This window comes from Olea europaea, chromosome 16 (assembly GCF_002742605.1).
Source record: "Olea europaea var. sylvestris chromosome 16, O_europaea_v1, whole genome shotgun sequence".
NCBI classification, from domain to species: Eukaryota; Viridiplantae; Streptophyta; class Magnoliopsida; order Lamiales; family Oleaceae; genus Olea; species Olea europaea.
Genome location: NC_036252.1, coordinates 3,427,339 through 3,450,705, shown reverse-complemented (window position 1 = coordinate 3,450,705; position 23,367 = coordinate 3,427,339). Strand labels below are relative to the sequence as shown.

The 23,367-nt window shown below is 34.6% G+C and overlaps 1 protein-coding gene across 2 annotated transcripts; it reads left to right on the top strand.

Annotated features, from left to right (window-relative positions):
• The first annotated feature begins 1,438 nt into the window (after positions 1-1,438).
• Positions 1,439-18,989, top strand: LOC111411739 (dynamin-like protein ARC5). Of its 2 annotated transcripts, XM_023042321.1 has the most exons (17): positions 1,439-1,868; positions 2,854-3,018; positions 3,100-3,222; positions 3,360-3,581; positions 5,140-5,273; positions 5,362-5,454; positions 6,575-6,638; positions 6,928-6,976; positions 7,368-7,450; positions 13,043-13,200; positions 13,308-13,368; positions 14,393-14,455; positions 14,675-14,775; positions 16,796-16,853; positions 17,649-17,996; positions 18,409-18,573; positions 18,664-18,989. In XM_023042321.1, exons 1-17 carry the CDS (start codon positions 1,518-1,520, stop codon positions 18,736-18,738), a joined length of 2,313 nt encoding a protein of 770 aa, XP_022898089.1. In that variant the 5' UTR covers positions 1,439-1,517; the 3' UTR covers positions 18,739-18,989. The 2 variants fall into 2 exon arrangements, with proteins under 2 accessions (XP_022898089.1, XP_022898090.1); XM_023042322.1 differs by lacking the exon at positions 3,360-3,581.
• The last annotated feature ends 4,378 nt before the right edge of the window (positions 18,990-23,367 follow it).

Genomic DNA, 23,367 nt, shown 5'->3' with positions numbered 1-23,367 from the left:
ATTATCTTCAACAAAGAATTTGACTCACACCCAAATTCTAAAATATTTAGTCCATGTTTTCGTATAAATTAAAATTTAAAATATTGATTCTAATCCCCATAAAACAGGGGCTAAGTGTGTAGAGAAATTTGTTTTTAATATATATTAAAAGAATAATTTTCACATGATTTATGAATAATTGAACTTAAAATTTGATTAATCAAATGCAATCTTAAAATATTTATTTCCCTGTAATTTCCTCTCTCCTCATGTACGTATGTGTTGCTATCGATCCTATTCCTTATGGGGCCAAATCCAAACCTGACCGGTAAACTCATACTTTTCTATCCAAATCCAGTGGCTTTGGATGTCCAAAGCATTAGAAAATCCAAAATTTTGGATTGGCTAAAATAATTCTAATTTTATTTTTTTTGAATTTCTACTTTTAAGTAAAAACGTTATTCATTTAAAAGAAATTTTTATTTTTACAGCCTCAATAGTTTACATTTTTTTTTCTTTTCAATTTCAACTGGTAAAAAAAAAAAAAAATTTATTTTAAAATTTGGAGCACATCTCATTAGTGACAACGATTTTTTCCTTAGAATATCTTTAATGCATGTAATGGATTTCATCTTACGTGACATATAAGCTGAAAGACTTTTTTCTTTATGACATTGATGGCTAATGAATATAGATCGAAATTAATCTTCTATGTATTATGTGAATTGCTATCAAGGTGCTTTCATTCTCTTACATATAAATAAAATAATGTCTATATGAAATATAAATTTGAAAAGAAAATAATAATTTTGCCGAGTGACTTTGTCTATCAAAGCATTTGTATCTAAACATACTCTAGTAATGGTCTTTTTTTTTCCTACCATGTCGACTTGATGGCTTCTCTATGTGCATGGAAGTACTTTTTCAAATACCTTTTATGTAGCACGTCCTTTTAAGCAATTCACAATTTGTCATGGGAAATGCTATTATGTTTGTGAATATTTTGCCATTAGAAAATGTTTATTTGAAGTCACAAGATCTATCAATCTCATTAATTTAATCTAACTATAATGAAATGATAACGATATTGAATAACCCATCCTTGTTCGTCCAAGAGGATCACTCCTAGAAAATGTTACTTCTCTTTATTGCGGTTTCTACTTTTAAATTTTAATTTTATTTGGCAAGAAGTCAATTACTTGACCTAACAATCTTTTATTTTTTCATGACTTTAGTTGGGTCGATGCTTATTCATTAGTTTTGAAAAACGTTAGTTTAAATAACATTTTATTACACGATGAAAATAATATATTTTAGAACTGTGCTCAAATTATTATTATTTTTTAACTTTATTATTTGCTTATAAGCAGACTTCCATACAAATAAATTATCTAAGCCAAACATGTCCTTAATCATTTGCTTGTGAACAAATTTATGTTTTAAGTAAAGTTTTCAAGCTTAGCCAACTATGGACCCAAAGTACTGTCGCACACACTCTCCCTTGACGCTCCTTATCAACACACACAGCGCGCGTGAAAATGGAGAAAGACTCGTCAAAAGATGCGAATTCAAACAACACTGATCCAGAAATGGAGGCGCAATGGAGGCTCTACGAGGCGTATAATGAGCTGCACGGGTTGGCACAGGAGTTCGAGACACCGTTCGATGCTCCGGCGGTGTTGATGGTGGGCCACCAGACCGACGGCAAGAGCGCACTTGTAGAGGCCCTCATGGGCTTTCAATTCAACCATGTTGGCGGTGGCACCAAGACTCGCTGTCCTATTACTCTCCACATGAAGTATAACCCGGATTGTCATTCTCCCCTATGCCATTTGTTGGCCGGGTCTGACCCATCTGTTTTCCAGGAAAAATCCCTCCAAGAAATTCAGGTTGTCATGTTTTAACCACAAACACCCAAAAAGATAGCACTTTTATATGTATGGATGAATATCATCTTTAGCTTTGCCAAACTTGCTTTGTTTCATTGCTAATGATCATGTGTTCTAAGTGAGGCATAGTTGATTTTGGAATAGATTTTTTTTATTTGTTATAATTCTGTAGGCCTAAGACATTTGTAAATGTTTTAACGATATGCTGTGTAAATAAATCTGAATTCATGAAGTTTTGTAACATAAATCCCCAAGTTCTTTTTTCTCCTGAAATTATGCCCTCAAATAGACATAGTATCCGTTCTGGGAACAATGATCACACCCAAATTTCATTGTTCTGATTAGTTTTATGTAGTAGGAAAAGTAAAAAAAAAATCTCGTTCTAGATAGTTACTTTTGCTGAAGTAGAGAGTTCAGATGTCAATCGTGCAGGGGATAGAAACTTGAATGGAAGTAGGAGTAATAGCCTGTTCACATTGTCACGTTGATGTAGATATTCTAGGATGAAGGCATGTGAGATCTGTGTTTCTAAATAATGGAACAGGACTTAGTAAATAAAAGGATAGAAACACCGGATCTGACTTACGAAGAATACTGTTAATGAAGAAAGAACTGTGCACTTGCATCACAACCTCAAGCCTCAGAGGTTAAAGCATATCCAAGGGTGGGAGCATAGTATACGAAAGAAATGTAAAAACATCAACTCTTTATACAAACGGAGTAGGATCTAAATTGAGTAATATCTTACTCAAAAATGACTTATTTAGTTTATATATGTCTTTGGTAGAAAAATTCCTGTATTAAACTTCACTCAAGCTGTAATTTCATAAAGGTGTGCAGAAGCAGCTTCTAAGAAAACGATGACAAACAATAATAAACACCTTTGTGGAGGAAATGTTATTTGTAACTGCATTAATTTGTGAAGTTTACGTTTCAAATTGCTGCTAGGCTTAATACTTAACAAAATTTGCTTGATCTTGTGTAGGCATATATTGAAGCTGAGAACATGAGGCTGGAACAGGAACCTTATCAGTTCTCTTCAAAAGAAATAATAATCAGAATCGAATACAAATACTGTCCAAATCTTACCATTATTGACACTCCAGGACTTATTGCGCCCGCGCCTGCTCGAAAAAATCGTTCTTTACAGGTTAAAGGACGAAAATAAAATTATATATCTTTCACTTCTGAAGCAATTATGTGTTAAATGTTGTGAACCTATCAATGGCAGGCTCAAGCTCGTGCTGTGGAATCTATGGTGCGAGCCAAAATGCAGCACAAAGAATTCATTATATTATGTCTTGAAGATTGCAACGATTGGAGTAATGCCACAACGCGGAGGATTGTGATGCAAGTATGTTACAGTTTTGTCCTATATCTATTAATTTTATGAGGTCTTTTTGGGAAATTATGATGGTCAAAAGAAATAATTGAGTACCTTTGAAGTTGACACTAAACACAATTTTTTTTTTTTTTTCCATTCTCATATAGATTGATCCTGAACTTTCAAGGACTGTTATTGTCTCAACAAAGCTTGACACAAAAATACCTCAATTCGCACGAGCTTCAGATGTGGATGTTTTTCTTTCACCACCTGCATGCACTCTTGATGGTTTCATGTTAGGCGATTCACCCTTTTTCACATCTGTTCCTTCTGGGAGAGTTGGGTCTGGTCATGAATCTGTTTACAGATCGAATGATGAGTTTAAACAGGTTGGATCTCAATATCTGCCTAAATGCATTATTGTCCGAGTTAGTTGTATTCGATGTCATTGATGCTGATAAGGGCACCTGATGGATGCCCTTATGTGTGTTTGAACAACTAATTTAAATAGTAAACATATGTTGGTTCTCCTTTTTGTCTCCTAGTTTTAAGAACGCCCCACCCAGAGCATTTTTTTTTTTTTTTCTATATTCCATGCAAACTATCCCTGGGAAATAAAAGGAGTATTTCTAATATAATTAGGCTGTGGGGGTGCTAATATCATATGATGTTCCACTTTTGCATGTCATGCAATATAAAATTGAGCATACAAAAACTGTATAATGGCATTTGTTCATCGTGCTGAATTAGGATTTTTTTTTTTTTTTTTTTTTTTTAATCTTGACACTGTAAACAGAATGTTATGTTCCACAATAAATGATTCTCCATGTTCGATGGCTTTTCTTGTATAACTTGTGCGCCCATAGGCACATTTGTCGTAGATTAGAATATTAGTTATCGTGTAAATACTAAAATCATTCACTCACTATCAAATAGACTCAATCTTTTCTGTCCATTAAGATTCCATCTGAGCGTCTTCTACTTTTAATAGGCAATTAATTAGATCAGAAAAATCTGTTACTTGCTGAGAGTACATTTTTCTCATAAGGTCACTCGTAACTAGATTCTTTGGTTTATGGCCCTTTTGTGTTTATCAATCAAAGTATTGCTTTGGAAGAGTAAGGTAAAAAAGAAAAAGATTTGGCTAACACTACCCATTGTTGCTCCATTTCCCCTTCATCAATGTAAAAGCAGCAGTGCCCTAAAATTCTCACAATATAGAACTTCAGTAAATATTGAATACACGATATCCTCAATTGAAAACTTCGGGTACTTTTATCAATGTTTAAGCAATCGTTACTGGTCTTACTGGAATACACCAGCTTATACTGGTTGGTACTGAAAGTCTCGGACACCAATGAATGGTACCAGACAGAAACATTTTAGTTTCTATAACATTTCTTATGTATACTTAACCCATTGTACATATAGTAACATCATTGTAATTATTTTTTCTTGAGATATAATATTCTCAAATACTAATAATATTTTCATTAGTGTACTTTGGTGCTTATTTCATCCATATATGTCATTGTTATATGAATTTGCTAGTATGTCTTTAAAATATTTTAATTGATATATTATCCATCTAAAAATAAATCTGATTTGGTATCTGAGGATACATCGATAATGATATACCAAAAGCTTATTTGAGATGTTTTTACTTGTGCTATTTATATATTGGCTTTTCAGTTTTCGTTAATGCTCAGCAAAATTCATCTACTTGTATGATAGTCCATGTTTGGTTGAATAATTACTTTTTGTGTTTGTTTTGGGACAACTATCATGTTGGATAAAGACACATGGTTCTGGTATAGGATTGGGCATATTTGGCCCAATGCTGTGGCGTGGCACAGAGGCAGGATTCGCTATGTTGTAGCTTTTAGTTTCTGTATATTTTTCTGTTTCATGCTGTGTCCCAGAATCCAACTTCCTGTACATTGACAGGCTATTTATTTGAGAGAGATGGAAGATATCACAGCTTTAGAGGAGAAGTTGGGAAGATCACTTTCCAAACAAGAACGAAGCAGAATAGGAGTTAGCAGCCTTAGGCTATTTTTGGAAGAGTTGCTGCAGAAGAGGTACATATATTACATGTTACAGGGTCGTGTATCTTGTGCAACGACTAATTAAAGCTGACATGAAATTTATGATATAAATTTTCAAAAGGTATATGGACAGTGTGCCAATGATCATACCTCTTCTTGAAAAAGAGTATCGAAGCACTACAAGGAAGCTAATTGAAATAAATCAGGAACTCAGGTATGTGATGTCTCTCACCCTGTAGCTTATCAAGAAAAACGCAAACAAATAGATAATTAAGAAATCTGTTTTATGAAGCGCCATTACTTGAAAGATAAATGGTGGTGGATTAACTTAGTTTATATTAATTATTTATCAGAAATTGATCCGCATCATCTAAAAGTTTAAGCTATGATGACAATCTTATTATTTAATTGTCTTGTAGGCCCTTTAACGTGGAGGACAAATTCATTTTCACGAAAGACTTGACAAGTGCATAATTTTCATAAACGGATAGTGTGATACTTGAACTCGAGAAGTAAACTTGCCCCAATACCATGTGAATAAATATGAAGAGCGGATAGTATATTCCTAGTACTAAAAAATGAGGCACACCAAGTAAGATTTATAAATATATGGCTGCTATACATTTTTGAAACAGAACCTAAAAAATTGGGTAACTGATTCCTAAATTCTGGACATAATTAGAAATTAATTTGAAATGAAGTGTTGAAGACAATATTTAAGTGTACATTTGGCGACCAACTTTTAAATCAATTTAGAAATTCAGTGAAAATCGAATATTAATTTCAAACACGTATTCATAGCTGCTTATATTTTACTATCCACACATTTCATGGGATTATAAATTGATTTATAAATTTTCCAAACTGAATTCATGTGACCTTATCAGCTTAAGCTTTTATATGAGATGATACTCATGGTATGAGAACCACGCGTACGATATATGCTCAAGTTTAGTAGCTATCCATTTATTAAAAAGTAAGCGTGTGTAAGGAGTTGAAAGGAAAAATTGAACCAAGCCTACATGTGGTGGGACGTGTTGAGACAAGATTTAAATAAATATGTGTTCTTATCTAATAGCTTAAGCTCTTAGATGGGATGGTTAAACTAATCCTATAAAAAGATGCCAACTTCTACGAACAAACCATTGTCTCCTTTGATAGTTAATGTTCCCATTCTGTTTCCATTTCTAATTGTGATTTTGCACCCTTTTTGGGAGGAGGCCAGGGTTGGGGGTTGGTTGAGCAGAATCAAATTATTTTTCGTTGATCTATATGTCATGTTTGTTCACGGTTCTATGCTATGAAGTAATCTTATTTCCTCTGCTTTCTCCCAGCACTTTGGATGTAGTAAAGTTGAAGGAGAAAGGAAGAGCTTTCCATGACCTGTTCTTGACCAAGGTTTTAACTTACCGTGACATTTGAAATGCTGTCATGCCTTCTGTGATATTCTTAATCCTCATCTTTCTGTTCTTTAACTTCATAATCTGTGAAGTTTTGTCTTCTTACCCTCTCCGCTAAGATTGGCGAGAGAGTTCTTAACATAAATTAGGCAATTCTTCTCATATTATACTTGTCAATAAATATCTCATACTATTAGTTGTTTTTGTTTATATAAGCTAATTAGTAAAGATAAATTCATGGATTTCTTTTTCATTTGCTCCTGACCGATGTTTCTTCTTTTTCTTAGTTATCAAATTTGTTGAAAGGGACAGTTATTGCGCCTCCAGATAAATTTGGTAAATAACTTTCCTCACAAAAAAGATTTTTTTTTTTTTTTTTTTGGATAGTTCATGTTTAGTAACCCTCTCTATTCGTCTCTTTTTCAGACCCACACCCACACCCACGCGCACGCGCACTCTTCACTATGTCCATTTTAGTTATGTTATCTTTCTTTAACTCGTAGAGGCTTGATCCATCCCATTTTACTCTCCCCTTTCCACTTTGAGATGTTAACAAAGATTATTTAATTGTCAATATAAAAAGCTTTGGTTTACTAACTCCTTATGGACTCATTATAAGGCTCTCCTTAAAAATGTTAGAATTACAAGGACTCATGAAATGTGAAGTTTTTTAATATTTGGGTTTTCTCGCTGGACCTTTATTAGCTCAATTGTGTTCATTCTACAGGGGAAACACTACAGGACGAGAGGGTTAATGGAGGAGCATTTATTGGCTCCGATGGTCTTCAGTTCCCATACAAATTGATACCTGTAAGTTTTGATATGCGTTGTAATGTGTATGCTTTGAAATAAATATCTCAATGCCCTCATTTTTTCATGTGGTCCACTTTGACAAAGTTATTTTAGTTTAATTATCTGAATTGCAAACATACTAAGCCTTTGTTTTTAGCCCCATTTTTCAAAAGGGTAATTGGCACAAAACGTCCTACCTTTCAAGCTTATTGTGGAAAACGTCTATATCTTTCATTTTTTGACATTTTTGCCCCTATTTCCGCCTTTCTTTGCGTTAAACATCCTTTTTACCATTTTTAACATAAAACGACCAAAATACCCCTCATATTTAAACAAAGCAAAAAAAAGAAAAAAATTGCTACTATAAAGCCAAACTTTCCATATGTGCAAATCAGCCCAAAATCGAAAAAAAGGTCACTAAACCACCTTAAATTGACCACCACTTTGAAGCCAAAAAACTCTGGCCGACCACCGCCGAATATTCCTTACTCCCCTCTACACATACTGCCCAACATCCAATTACCATCATGCTAACAGATTTGGTAGAAATTGCAAGCCAAAATATCGAACTTGCAAATGCAAATACGGGGCGGCACCACTTGTTCCGACAAGACTCATGCCATTCCCAACATTCCAGTCGAATATACACACCAAGACGTCCCTATCCATCGTCCTCAAATGTCATTTAATTCACACTATCAAACCAAATAGGTTGTAGCTTCGAACACAGCCATTTCGCAGTTTTCAGGCGAATTTTTCGGCGCTAGTGGTGGGACCCATGATCGCAGACCTCCACCTCAAGTACATACTCCTCATGGCTCATCCAATGAGCATATGGGTCTTCCCCAATTTTGCCTGGACATGACAGTTCATTCAAAAAACGGAGAAAACGCAAAACCCTTCGATCCCATTTCAATTGGTATTCCTCTACATCTACAATCAACAAATTGCTCCAACTAGAATACAATTCAAAGTGTAACGATTCTAGGTAGTGAATCAATTGTTGTAATTCACCATTCAAACAAAGCAATTTAGGATTTTTGATAGGCGGTTGAATGGTAGTGGGGCATGAGGTATGAAAGATTTTTTTTTTTTTTTTTTTTTTTTTTTACTTTTTAAAAAGTTTTGGTTTTTATTTGTATTTTTTTTTTTTTTTTTTTTTTTTTTTTTGCACATATAGAAAGTTTGGGCTTATAGTTGCAATTTTTTTCTTTTCTTTTTTTGTTTGTTTAAATAAAAGGGTATTTTGGTTATTTTACGTCAAAAATGGTAAAAAGGACGTTTAGCGCAAAGAAATGTGGAAATAGGGACAAAATGCCAAAAAATGAAAGGTAAGGATGTTTACCACAAGGTAGGGACATTTTGTGCCAATTACTCTTTTTCAAAACTCATTTTCGAGCACAGACTCTCCTAAAAAATAATTTTACATGTATTTTTTAACTGTACATTTTCTGAAAAATTACTATTCCAAAACACATTTCCCCCAACAAAAAGGGGGGGATCACACAGGGGCTAAGTTTTGTTATTAAGTATGTGGCTGGCGCTCATGAATCCAAGCATATGTTTTTGTACTTTTTTGGCTAATTGACTGCTTCAATCTGCCTGAATATAGTAATTAAATTACGAACTCAACTCTTATAAAAATAAGGTCATGCAATTTTGATCACCCCAATGTTTTGCCCATCCTAGTATGTCTTCCACTTGTATTGTGTTCTTACTTTTAAGACAAGTAAAGTTGAATATTTTGAACAATTTCCTATTATTTATGAGTATGAGGCTAGTACGCGGAGACAACTGGATTTTGACCGAATTGTGATTATACACTAGATTTTGAATTCAATAGAGTTGAAGATTGAATCTTTGTAGAAAATATGAGATAACTTTGATTGTTTACCTAAGCATTCTTCTCCTTGTTGAGCTTCTCTGATGTAGGACAATCTTATTGTAATTAGGATAAAAGCTAGATAATTATAATAAGATGTTTAGTTGTAATAGGTTTTATCTTTTTATTCTAAAATTTTGTTTAGAATATGATTTCTTTTCTTCATTAATTAGAATAGGTTTTTCAATTTCTTTTAGATTAGCTTCCTTATTTTAGTTTCCTCATATAAATAGGATTAAGGAATAAGTTTGCCTATAACTACAAAGGCATTGTACACTTTTTCATGACACCAATTATTATAAAATCAATACAAAGCAAATTATTTCGATATATTTCTTATTTCAATTCTTATTGCTTCCGCACCAAATTGTTATTGGAGCAAGGATATTACCTTAATCCAATGGTGGACGAAGGTCCAAGTGGCAGTTAAACCTCCAATGATGGAGAATCGAAAAAATAGAACGAATAGAAGGAATCGATGAAATCCTTCACAACATCACTTAAATGCTGACTACGTTGAGTCTTGAAAGGAATCGCGAGCCCATGAAGAAGCAAGCCGGCAAGAATTTGTAGACTTTAATTGATATGAATGTTGCTTGCTTTAACAAGCTTAAAACACGGCAACTAGTGGCTAAAGAGTTTTCTCGAGTCTCCCTTATGTTTGAATACACACAAGTTATTAAAAATTCTATGAAGGTGTATCGAGAAGGTATGAAAGAGTCCAATTTGAAGTGCAACCAAACTTTTAGAACACGATGCACCATCAACAATAATGTATGCAAAGTGATAATAAATCATAAAGTAGTGAGAACTTTGTGTCCAAAGCATTGGTGAATGGTTTAAATTTAAAGAATGAAAAATACTCATCTTACTATCAAGCTTCACAAGGGCAAGAAATTCAAAATATGGAGGTATGCAAAGTTTCACTTTCTCTTTGAAAGTACTACAAAGATCAGATGATATGTAACATTGTAGATATGGACGATTGTCATGTATTTTAGGGACAACGATGGTACTGTAAGGTAGTTGCACTTACATAAGTCAAGAGATTGTTTTTGTGTCATCTGATGAGCAATTTATGATTAACAAAGAGAAAGAGACTTATAAGGCAGACGATGAGGCTAAAAATGAAGTAATTCAAGATAATCAGATACCAACCATGGTACTACAACAGAGATACAAAAACATGTGCAAATTGAAAACTCAAGTCATGCCGATCAATTATGCATGAAAATTGACCATGATAGCAAGGTTAAGGATGAAAAACATTATGGTGCAGTTGCAACTGAATATCCCAAGATCGAATTGCACTTTATTGATAAAAAAGTTGAAGTTTAAAAGTATCCAACTAGGGAGGAGGGAATTAAGCTTTCCAATCACAAAGAAAACAAAGGTCAACCATGGAGGCACGTCCTTCAAAATGGTTGGAGCGTCTTGAGTTCAAAGAGGCTTATTGCAGGGGATGCCTTCACATTTCTAAGGGGCAGAATGGGGAGTTTCGAGTTGGTGTTATACGTGCCATGAGACAAGAAAGCAATGCACTATCATGAATTATATATAGTCACAGTACGCATCTTGGTGTTAGCTTGGCAAGCCTATCAGACTAAAATCACGTCTACAGTGTATTACAAGCCCAGATCAGTATATTGTCCTGTATGATCAGTACATGGAGTCTGTGAAAAATAATTATGTCATTGGAATGAGGTTTAAAATGAGATTTGAAGGTGAAAAAGCTCTAGAGCAGAGGTTTACTGGAACTATAGTTGATATTGAGGATGCTGATCCTAAAAGATGACCAAGATCAAATTGGAGATGTCTGCAGGGGAGATCGGATGAATCTTTCACCAGTCCTTGTCCTGAGAGGGTTGGGAAATAGAACTTGCTCTAACGGCTACTGTTCTTAATCTGCTTCCGGTGTCCGGGACAAAGAGGTCTTGATCAAACATCTTGCCCTCATCTCTAGATTCTTCTGTCCGTACAAGGGAAGCTTCATCTAAGATAACAGTGGACTCTTCAGCAGCTAGTGGTTTTCCTAGATTCTTGCAAGAACTAGAGTTTTCCACCTTGCGAGGCACATTTGTGGAGAGCTATGAGTCAGACTCTTCTAAAAAGCCAATGACATGGCGACCTTCATCAGATGATCAAAAGGTTGAAGTTTCCATGACAAGAAACTATGGATCAGATAAAAGGTTTCCTCTAGGCAGGCAAGAGTCATCATTCACGGATCTCTTATCGGGTTTCGTGGTGCAAATCAATTTCTCCTATGACTTCTATTTGCCTTCTTGTTATAAAGCAGGACCTATCGCAAAGCACCAAATACAAGAGCATGAAGAGAAATTCAAATCAATCGAAAACACGAGGGCTATAAATTCCTCTGGTCTGTCACTTAGTTTGATGGATTTTAGTATGAAAACTCATGGGAAAATTGCTGATACATGCTTTCAGATGCAAGGAGATATGAGATATGGCGGTTTTAGATGGTATACGATGATTCTTGATCACAGAGCTGAAAATTTGCCAGGTAATTGGTTGATGCCACCACCAATTTCACTTAATCTCCAAACACCACCTTCTATGTCTAGTGAGCTGGTGCCAAAGTCTGCATTTCATAAACAGCACAATGACGTGAAACTTAAAGAAGGGAACTGCAAGCTCTTGGTATTTTCCTTATAAGTAGCTCCATTTCAACGGAGCCTGCATTGCCAGGCAGAAATGTGTCTATTGAGCTGGCTGATCACATGTATCTTTTGGTGAACTCTCATAAATCCACTGCACTTGAATCTAATCAAATATCTGATCAATTGAAGGGCTTAAAATTGGTGGGTAATCAACTTAACTGTAGTAAGCCAGAAAAACAATGCCAAACCTGTGTTCCTGTTTCCAGCAACAGGGAAGGCAAAGGTTATTCTGGTTCAACAAGGAGTTGCTACAAGGTTCATAAACGGGGTATGGCCCTTGGTAGATCCATGGATCTTGCCAATTTTGACAACTATGATGCATTGATTACTGTGCTAAATGATCTCTTCCAATGTCGGTGAATTGAATTATCAGAATAAGAATTGACTTCTAGTGTATATTGATGATGAGGATGATATGATGCTAAAAGATCCCGATTGATTGATTTTCTTCAACCAAACTTGAGGACGAGTTTTTTTCAAGTTGGAGAGAACGATGTAGAATAATCATATTGTGATTAGGATAAAAGTTAGATAATTATAATAAGATGTTTAGTTTTAATAAGTTTTATCCTTTTATTCTAATATTTTGTTTAGAATTGGATTTCTTTTCTTTATTAATTAGAATAGGTTTTTCAATTTCTTTTAGATTTGGATTTTTATTAGTTTCCTTATATTAATAGTATTAGGGAATCATTTTGCCTACAACTACAAAGGCATCGTACATTTTTTCATAACACCAATTATTATTCAATCAACACAAAGCAAGTTATTCCAATAGAGTTCTTATTTCAATTCTTATTGCAAGAATTATTAACACTTCCACACCATTCTCACTCTTGTATCCCCATTCATTAATCTTGCACCCGATTTAAAAACATTTGCTTTAATGTAGTTGAGATTAGCTCAGAGAAAGACCAGATATTGTTCTTTACCCATATAATGATTCTCAAACTTTTGATATATATCTGAATTGTTTCTTTCATGCTGCTCTCCTAATAAAATGAGCTAGAGTTTTATCTTGGTTTATAGTCTGTCTTTTCTACCGTGCAGAATGCAGGGATGCGCCTTTATGGAGGTGCTCAATATCATCGTGCTATGGCTGAATTTCGTTTTGTTGTTGGAGGATTCAAATGCCCTCCAATAACACGTGAAGAAATTGTGAATGCATGTGGAGTTGAAGACATCCATGATGGGACAAACTATTCAAGGTGTCCATGAATTTCCAGCTATATAGTAAATTCGTGGCATTAACCTGTCTAGGCTGCTGATGTTCGATAATTCCTATTTTTAAATTTTTGTTTGCTTGCTTTTATAGGACGGCTTGTGTAATTGCTGTTGCAAAGGCTCGTGATACATTTGAACCTTTTCTTCATCAGGTGTGAATTAGTACTTTGTATGACACTTTTTCTTGCATTTGAAGTTGATGATGCAGGAATCCGGCTGAAAATGTTTGGTCTCAAAAAGAACTTTTTAGGATACAAATTATATTCAGCATCAGATACAATTTGAATCTGAAGTAGCAACTGCTCTGCTGGATTCTCTGAAAGAATTTATTAATTTATTTTCTTATAAATGCATATCAGCCCAAACAAAAGCGTGCAGAAATGTGGATGATGATAGGTCATTATTGCTTTCTAGTTTTGGATGTTGATGCCTCTAAGATTTCTATTTCACACTTTCTTCATTGGGAACTGTGTCAAGCATGCTCCTATGGTAGTTAGGTTATTTCTTCAGTTATTGGTCAAGTTCTGGGATGGGTACAAAAAATTTTCGAACATGTCCCCAATTCACCAGAATTCAGTAGGTAGATTGACTGCATAATGTTACACTCTTGCTTAAAAGGGTCTTTACTAGATGAAACTTGAATAACTAAAACTATCCTGAGGGCTGCTTTTATTCCTTCAACCTGATTCCGAATTCACAACTTAAGAATCTCAGAGAGATAGAACTATCAATAGAGACCATCAGAGTAATCAACAGTTCTCAAGGCTCAAGTTTAAATGACTCGGATCTTGCCTCATATTTCTTTCTTAATGCAGCTGAAGCTTCTGTTTCCAGATTTTGTGCTCCGTTATTATTCATTTATTGCTCAACTGGATCATCGATACACACCTTGGGATGTGCAAATGGATTGACCAATTGAATCATACATAATTTCATGTTTAGAGGAGTGCTTGTTTTTCACATCCATGCTTAGAAGACATTGTTTTATGTAACCTGAAATGAACTGGAATTAAGAAATTTTACCAAATTTCATATATGACATTTTTTGCTCCTAAAAGAGAATAACAATGGGATTAGTAATAGCTCCAAATTAGAAAATTGAGATCATTTTCTATTCTCTTTCATTTATTTGATTTCTGTAAATGACTGAAATTGAACTCCTTTTGTGGGTACTAGTTGGGTGACAGGCTCTTGCACATTTTGAAGAGATTGCTCCCCATCTCTGTTTATCTTCTCCAGGTACAAGACTTGTTTCTTTATGTTAAACCACTTAACCACATGTACATCATTTGAATATTCTCTTCAATATACCTTCTCAGGTGTAGGCAGGCCATTTTTTCTCATCATTTGTTAGCTCACTAGCCTGTTTCTGATGTAATTTTAAAAGTACACAATTGCTATTATTCTGTTTCCTTGCTCTTACATCCTATTGATTTTATTGCAAGTGATGTCCTACAGAAAGAAGGTGAATATCTGAGTGGCCATGAAGTGTTCCTAAAGCGTGTTGCCTCCGCCTTCAACAACTTTGCAGAATCCACTGAACGATCATGTCGTGAAAAGTAAATATAGTTGCATTTGTTGACTTTATGTTTTAATTAATAGTTCTTTGAGTTTGTGCCATTTAAGTTTTCATGAGGTGCCTATAAATTTTTTCAGGGGATTAGCACTATCATAGAGGCCTTATTTGAGCATGCCTCTTCTGTCTTGAGTTTGCAACTCATGCATGATGCTCAATGCCATGTGAATCGTTAATTTGTTAACAACATGTTAATATTATAATCTTTTGAATTGTAGGAGTGTTCACAACCTACAAGATATGGGAAGTAAATTCTAAAGAGCTAATCTAGCCTAAAAGCTGGGAGTTTACATCATCATACAAATCAAGTTGAATAATATTTTAAGTTTAATCATTTTAGATGAAATCAGATCTGATTTTCGCTCAGTATCATTACAAACTATTCTTTCTTTTCCAATTTTGAGAAGTTAAAATTGTTTTATTCCATAACTTGCAGTTAAATTTGTCTGTCTGGGGAAGGGGTGTCTGTGGTCAATTTCGTTTTCTTGTTACATTCTCAGGTGAAAGATTTTGTTGTGTTCACTCCTCTATAAAATTGAAGAAACATATCACTGTGATATTTAATTGGTTCACGGTTGAAATCAAATAGAACTTGACAGGGTCATATGTTCTTTTGATTACTGCTGGGGGCCTTTTTAATTCCTCTGCTTTCACTCCAAATGAAGGTAGAAAGAAAGTACTTCAAATTTCTTATAACAATTTTTAAGTGTTTGATGAGATACATGCAAATGGAGCACATAAAGTTACAAATCCTACCGCCAGATTTTAATTCATATGAATAGATACTGATGTCCCTGAGAGTCATCATGCTGAAGATAGCAATAAGTTGCCCCTTTCCCAACAGCATTAAACATATAATACGGTTGATCATCAAACAATTGCAGTATTAGCTTTTCAGTAATTAATTACTATAAAACACAATGTACATCAATTCATGAGATTTGTTCTGTGTCCATTTATAAAATTATTGAAGAGAGAGAATATGCTAAAAGGACATGTACCTTGTGGTTTTAAAAAAATTATAAGGTGTTAATAGAGTGGAATTTTGGAACAGGTACTTTGTAGCTTTATACTAATTAATGAATAGTTAGGATGTTAAACTAAGCCTAAGGTTTATCCGAAGGATGATAATCAGGAGACAACATTTGCTATCTGGTAACCATCCTTGCTGACTTGGGGGATAGTACATGCTTCTACTGAACCAGGTCAACCTATCTTCTTTGCTCTTGCTTGCCAACCTCATACTTCACTCCTCATTTCTCTGCTAAACATTGAAATAAATTATTAACTTTCTATACAAGCAATAGTGGTTAGGTATTAAATATATACAACACTCTGTGTATGACGTTGGGTGGAGGAGCTCAAGGTCCAGTGCACCTCCTATATGTCAGGAAGGGTGTTAAAGAGACGGACAATAGAGCAACTTATGCCAGTTAGCAAGTACGATCCTCTTGCAATATTCAGCTGTAGGACCTCAAAGACCTAGACCTGAATCAAAAACATGACAAAATTAGGAATGCCAATACTTCGATTATAACAGGGATGCAAATTAAAAAGGGTAGGGAAGGGGAAATCTACCTTGCTGTGCAATTGCACAGCCTGAATGATGATTCTTCCGAATCAGGTGACTCTGTCCATCCACCGTTTTAGCTTGGCCAGCACTGCACCAACCTAATTGCACCTCTCTTTCTGTTCAACATCTCTGGGACAGTAGATGCCACAAGTTGGTCTATTCCACTCTTAATGCAATTTATTCATAAGGAAAACACTCAAAATAAATTATTATTCACCCAAGTGCTTATCCTAAATCCCAACTCTATGTATTTGGCAGATGAGGCTTCAACGTTCCCGTTCTAATAGGACTATTTATGTTCTTCCATGCCACGTTTTTGTATGTTATAGTATGGTAGTTGTTCACACGGAACTTTTTTCTTTGTTCTCATTTATGTTTTCTAGTCAGCTTTGATTAATATCTATATTTTGTGGTGTACTACCTTTTCTAGGTGTATGGAGGATTTAGTAAGCACCACTCGGTATGTCACTTGGTCCCTCCACAATAAGGTAGGAAATTTTCCATTTGAGGTTTCAATTGTTTACTCAAGCATTTGAAGTCCCGCAATATTTCAACTGTTGATTGATTTTTTTTAACATTTTCATTTTTTGGAAGGAGTCTTACTTACAAAGATATGCTTATCACTTGGTTTTGGGTAGGATGGTCCTGTAATTATTTCTTTTCCTGCTTGCTGGGGGTGGAGGTGGGCATTCGCGTCGTTTCACGTTGTGTTTACAACAGTCTCTTTCTTATTTATTGAATTTTGTCTATTTTTTTATTTGTTTTGATGTTCCTATTTAAGTGTTCTTTCTTTTGTTCATGGTTCTCTAAGGTTCTAAATATATGCTTGTAGAATGGAACTTGACCCTAAGTACGTTTTCTAGTTATAATGTTGTGTGCATAATTTTTAACTCAGTCAACTTTAATATGTTCAACTCATATTTTGCAAATCTTGTAACCTTGTGGATCAATCATGATCGTTGAAGAAACAATGATAAAACAGAGGGGTGATTGTGAAGGCTCTAGGAAAGAGTACATATCTTCAATGTAAACGTAATAGCAGCACAGTTTTTTTCCTCCCGGAAGATGTGGGTTGGGGGGGTGGGTGTGTGTGTGTTGTCATTGAAGCCTTATTTCCTAGCTTTGGTTTGTTTTGAAAAAGGTTTTAAACATGATCTGAATGCTCTGAGGAGGTTCACTACTACTCTAACAAAATGGACATGTTTTTAATTTGTAAATTTTGTTGCCCACATTGCCATCTTTATTCAATTATTATTCATTGTCTGCCCATTAACTGATTGCAGAATCGAGCTGGATTGCGTCAGTTCTTAGACTCTTTTGGTGGATCAGAACAATCTACTGTGGTTGGTAATTCTGTTTCTGCCAATCTTTCTCAAGATTTGCCGTCTGGATCTCCAGGAAATGATAGGCAAGATACCAAGTCAAAGTTAGAAGTAAAACTCAATCATTTGGCTTTAGGGAATGATTCAAATGGTAGTATTCAAACAACAGAGACAAGGCTGGCTGATCTTTTAGATAGCACTCTATGGAACAGAAGGCTTGGCCCTTCCTCTGAAAGGATTGTTTATGCATTGGTTCAACAGATATTCCATGGCATAAGAGAATATTTTCTGGCATCTGCGGAGTTAAAGGTTTGAATATGAATACCTTCCTGTCAATAAAATGTACTTGTTTAGATCCTCTGGGTAAGCTAAGTGAACATTTGGTAACAGTGTAATGAACTAAGTTTTAACTGTGTTTTTTTTTTTTGTCCATAATACTGTCCAATGCCATCAAATTCTCCCTGCCACACACACTCTTAAGTGTTTAGATTGCTTTCAGCTTAACTGTGGATTTATTTCTTACGATAGTGGAAAAATGCATTCTTTTCATCTTGCAGTCTGCTTTGCTGATTGCCTCTTTTGATTTTTGCTTTATTCAACAAAGAATCGTTTGACCAAACAATCCACTTCCAATTGCTTAGCCATAATTTATTTACTGTATATGTTGAAGTGAAAAGCTTCTAGTTCCTTTAAATTATTATCCATGGCTTCTGTTTTGCAGTTCAACTGTTTTCTTCTGATGCCTGTTGTTGATAAGTTGCCTGCACTTCTTCGGGAAGACTTAGAATCTGCATTTGAAGAAGACGTAGAAAATGTATTTGATATCACTAATCTGCAGCATTCATTGGGGCAGCGGAAGCGGGAAGCAGAAATAGAGTTGAAACGGGTAACCAACTAACCATCACCTTTTCTTTAGTGTCAATGGTGAATGTTATGCTGTTTTGTTTCTTTGACTAAATACAGCTTTGGTATGCAGATACAAAGACTGAAGGAGAAATTTAGGCAAATTCACGAGTACCTTAATTCAAATCAAGCCATGTTGAGGGTGTGAGCCTTAGCCATGCCATCACCTTTGTCAGTGAGTTTTGCCCTTCCCTTTTTCCTTTGTTTAAATATGAATTACGGAGAACGACACATGCGACATTTGATTATGCTTTTGTAATTTTTTACTTGAATTATCAGTATAATGTTGTTGAGAAGGACTGGTAGATGGCACATGCATTATTTCCTTGCTCATTTTAATTATGGAATATTCTCTTCGGGATTTTTGCTTGAAATAGAATGACAAATGTGATTGCTTTATGATCATATAAATTGCTGCACTGCCAGTTCAGGAATTTGTATATAACCTTATGGCAAGCCTTCTTGTTGTTTTGTTGTATACTGCTGTCTTGATGCCTAGAAGTAAACCAATTTGTTTCCCATTTCTACTAGTCAAATCAGACCCAACTTTATAAAAATCCAAGAAAATTCTTGTGGCTGCTCAATATATTTTTGACACCCCATATAGAATTTTGGTATTGGAAGTGGCCTGTGTAGGCATGAGCAAGTTGACCTTTTAAACTTTAGGAACATCTGAACTCTTGTGAAACTTCGTCGTGAGAAAAACGATAGTGTTAACCATTTTACATACATTTAAATCTTGTCCTCAATAGACCGCTTTCCTTGCAGGTTCGTTTATTTCCCATTAAATGCCTGACACGCACATGATCTATATAAATGGATTGTGGCGAGACTTAGACTTAGGTCTTACCATTGCATCTAAAAGCTAAAACTGTTATAGAGCCTTCAACAAGTTTTATTTAATTTTTGAGTGAAAAACTAGATTAGCACAAAATTAAGTTGCCTAAGAATGTCCATACCATTTCACCATGTGTAGGTGAAATTCATGATATCTCTCCTACGTTCTCTTTTGCTTTCTAAAACCCAAGAGATTGCATTTCACCTAACTATACAATATATGTGGCCATAAAAGTTCAAAATAAGCAACGGTTGACCTTGTTTTAGTAAGAGATTGATGAATTGTACTATTAGAATCTGTCTTGATTCTCAAAATTAATTTTCGCAAGTGCGAGACAAAGTACGAGGGCAAATGGTGGTTGATTTAAAATAATGTTATGTAGCTCCACTGGTGTTTAATACTAGTCTAGGTGGAAACATACATGACATTAAATTATATATTTATTTTAATGCAGCGACACACGACACATTTAATTGGACCTATTAAATGTTGTCATCTCTAGCATCGGTCGGTCTAGATAACATCATTCAGTTGATTTAACTTCACATTTAGAAATTTATGATAATTGGTAGTCAATGAAGCTCTTTATTACAAGGCAAGCTACGTATCTAGCAATTGTACCACACAATAAGATGACACTTAAATAGATTAGATAGGTTATCTTTGAACTGTACTACTAGATTATTAATTCGATGTACTTGTCGAAAAAGCATCAAAACTTGACATTTTATGGCACTAGAGACGTAAAATGGACTGAGAACAACAGGTAGGCCATGACGTGCAGCCATGGCTTAGGCCGGCCGACTTGAATTTGCACCTCCATCTTGCAAGAAATATTCTAGTTGACAAGCCAAATGAACAGAAACTGTTACGTCTGTGGCTATTTCAAACGAACATATTTGTACTCTACACTTGAATCTTGACAGAAAAATCTGAGGCTGCTGAACCACTTTCCATTTTTTCTTCTTCCTTTCTAACGATTATTTCTACGGGACTTGGGATTTCTGTGTGTAGATATAAAAAAGTATAATGTTCCCCGCTCAACATTTTAAGCGATAGCTAATGCTGTATTAGAGTAATCAAAAGTCGAGAAGTAATGTTTTATGATATAAAATTTCGGTGTTTGGCATTTCAAGTGGATATACTCTTCGTGACAACTAACACTTTTCAACAAGATCGATTACTTGATTGTCATATGACATGGCCATACCATCTTAACAATGTGCTTAGACGATGAATAGCCTTGTTAGTCCTGAACTTTGTGGCGAGTTTAACTAGAAACCCCAATTTTGGATCTAATTTTGAATAGCTGAATGAATTGGAGATTGAATTTTGGATTTTAGTTGCAAGTCTTAAAAAAAAAGTGTCATATTATCTTGCATAAGTTTACAAAAAGCAATTTGACCATAAATTACACGATTTAGTTAGGTTGGGGTTATTCAACATGCCACGTGGACACTTGTTGACATTTTGAAATGGAACCTACGGGCGACATGATTTGAAGTTGAGTGACCATAAGGAAAATTTTTGAATTTCAATGATATTGCAATAACTTATTGGAAAGTTCAATGATCAATGAAGTGATTAATCCCCGCGTTTCAATACATATAGCAACGTGTGTAAAGCACTCTACTATCGAATAGCTGGTTCTTATTGCATTCGTTAGGGTAATCTTGTGAGTTCTAAACTTTGTGACGAGTTGAAAGTAACATGAGTTAAAGGCTGTCAACGAGATTGAGATTGATTAATAATATGTATGGCTTGTGACATAGACATGCCACCTTAACACAAAGTTTGCTTGATACAAAAAAAAAAAAAAAAAAATATCTCCCTCAACATATCATGCTATCAACATCGTTGGAAAAAAAAAAAAAAAAAAAAAAAAGCATCATTATCTCCCTCAACATATCATGCTATCAATATCGTTGGATGGGACACCTCTATGTGTGTAAGAAAATTAAAAACACATGCTTTTCTCCATTTCCAACTTGGTTGCCTTTAAACCACTCTTTTGTTATTGTTAGATAAATCAAAGCCTCTATTCCTATTAACGGACGTGTAAACAAGAAGCATTGCTTTATCAAGATTCGAAAGCCATTAATTAGGCAGAAAGATATCTATGGGCTTAAATAATGGGAAAAAGAAAAAGAGCATTTCTTTTCTTTTTATTTTCCATCAATAATGAGAAGTGGTTTTTTCATAGTACACAAAAAGTGACATAATTATGCAGTCATTCAATGTTCACACTTCAACTGCATTATGTTTGTATGAATAATACTGTCTAGCATCACTGATGTTATAACATCAATTTAGGTGGTGTTAAATGATAAACTCGTTGAAAGATAGAATTAAGTAATTAATTTAATAATATTTTTTTATTTCATGTCGCATTAATGTTACCAAGATTAGTGTTTTAACACTAGTGATGCTAAGTAACATCAGTTTAGCTGTAAAATACGTTAGGGTGACTTCAAAAGTTTCTAATTTTAGGGTTTCATGTTAGATTGTATAACTTTCGAACAATATATGTTTGCTTTGTGGGAAATTGATTAGTAAAAATTGCCTTTGATCAATTTTAACCAAATATTTAAACGGTATTGATTAGTTGATTACAAAAGTTTGAAGGTTGAACGTGTTCTATTCATGAGTAAATTATTTTAGTATATTTAGTATATTCATGAGTAGATTATTCTAGCATATTTCAAAAATTGTCTTTTGGAACTCCATGGCAGCTGCAATTGGTTTCGTCTCTTGAATATTCGTACCACTGTCGTCGAGGCATAGTTGAAGCGAAGGTGCCTCAACCATCGTATCACCATTTAGCAACGAAACCTGTAGAGTCCAAACACTTGGTAAAAAACACGATTAAAGGCCTTAGACTAGTCTATGCTACGAAATTTGGCACAATCTAAATACACTTCATTGCAATAAACTCATGTGCACGCAAAGAATTGCATGACAATTGTCATAAAAGCCCAAACTTCAACAAAATCATAAAAATTAAACTTAATCATGACTTTCAACACAACAATAAAGGAATGTCAACTCATTAAAATGACCTAAAAGTCATAATATTACCTATAAAAAGAATCGATTGCACAACTAAAGGTTAAAAATCTAAAATTCAAACTTCCGTTCTAAACAAGTCGTCTTGAATCAAGATAAATAAAGAGTTGACACTCTCAAAAATTAATACATTTTCCGATCGAAGGGCACGTTCCAATCAAACTAACATTGGAATCCCCATCTTTCTCCTTTTCTGCAGTTGGCTCCTAAACAAACGTTGAACCCCCACTAAAATTAGAAGATTCTCGCCAAATTTCTAACAGAGCACTTTACCTTTAGCTTTAAAAAATAATTTCCATTTTTTGAAGTCAACATGAACCTCTTATTTGCAGAATTCATCATTCCAATCATCTTTCATTCATTGTCATTCTATCCTGCATATACTAAAGATATTCTGCATTAATCCTCCATAAAGAGAGTACGAGACACATATTTGGTTTGTGCTTCTTGTGTTTTGAAGTGCTGCTACAATAAGAGATCGTTGTATTTTAAAAGACGATTGCCACTTAACCTTGAATAGACACTTTCTAAGAATATAAATAAATCTGAATTTTGAGTCGCCTTTATTTTGTTCTCAGTAGTGAGGTGCAAGGCAATTCATCCTCAAGGACAAAAGTCGAACTCTTGCCACAATTTACCAAAGTCTTATTTCTATTTTATTCTTCTGTATGCTTTTGGTCTGCACTTACAAGTTTAGTTATTGGAATAATTTATTCACCAAGACACTCTCTCTTTAGCAAATGTTGAGACTGAGTTCAATGTTGACAGTGGTGGATTTTTCTACTCAATTTAACTCATATCAACGAACTTTATCTAGTCGATTCGGGTGCTTAATCCCTCATAACTTCTACGAGGCCTTGACTTATTTGAAAT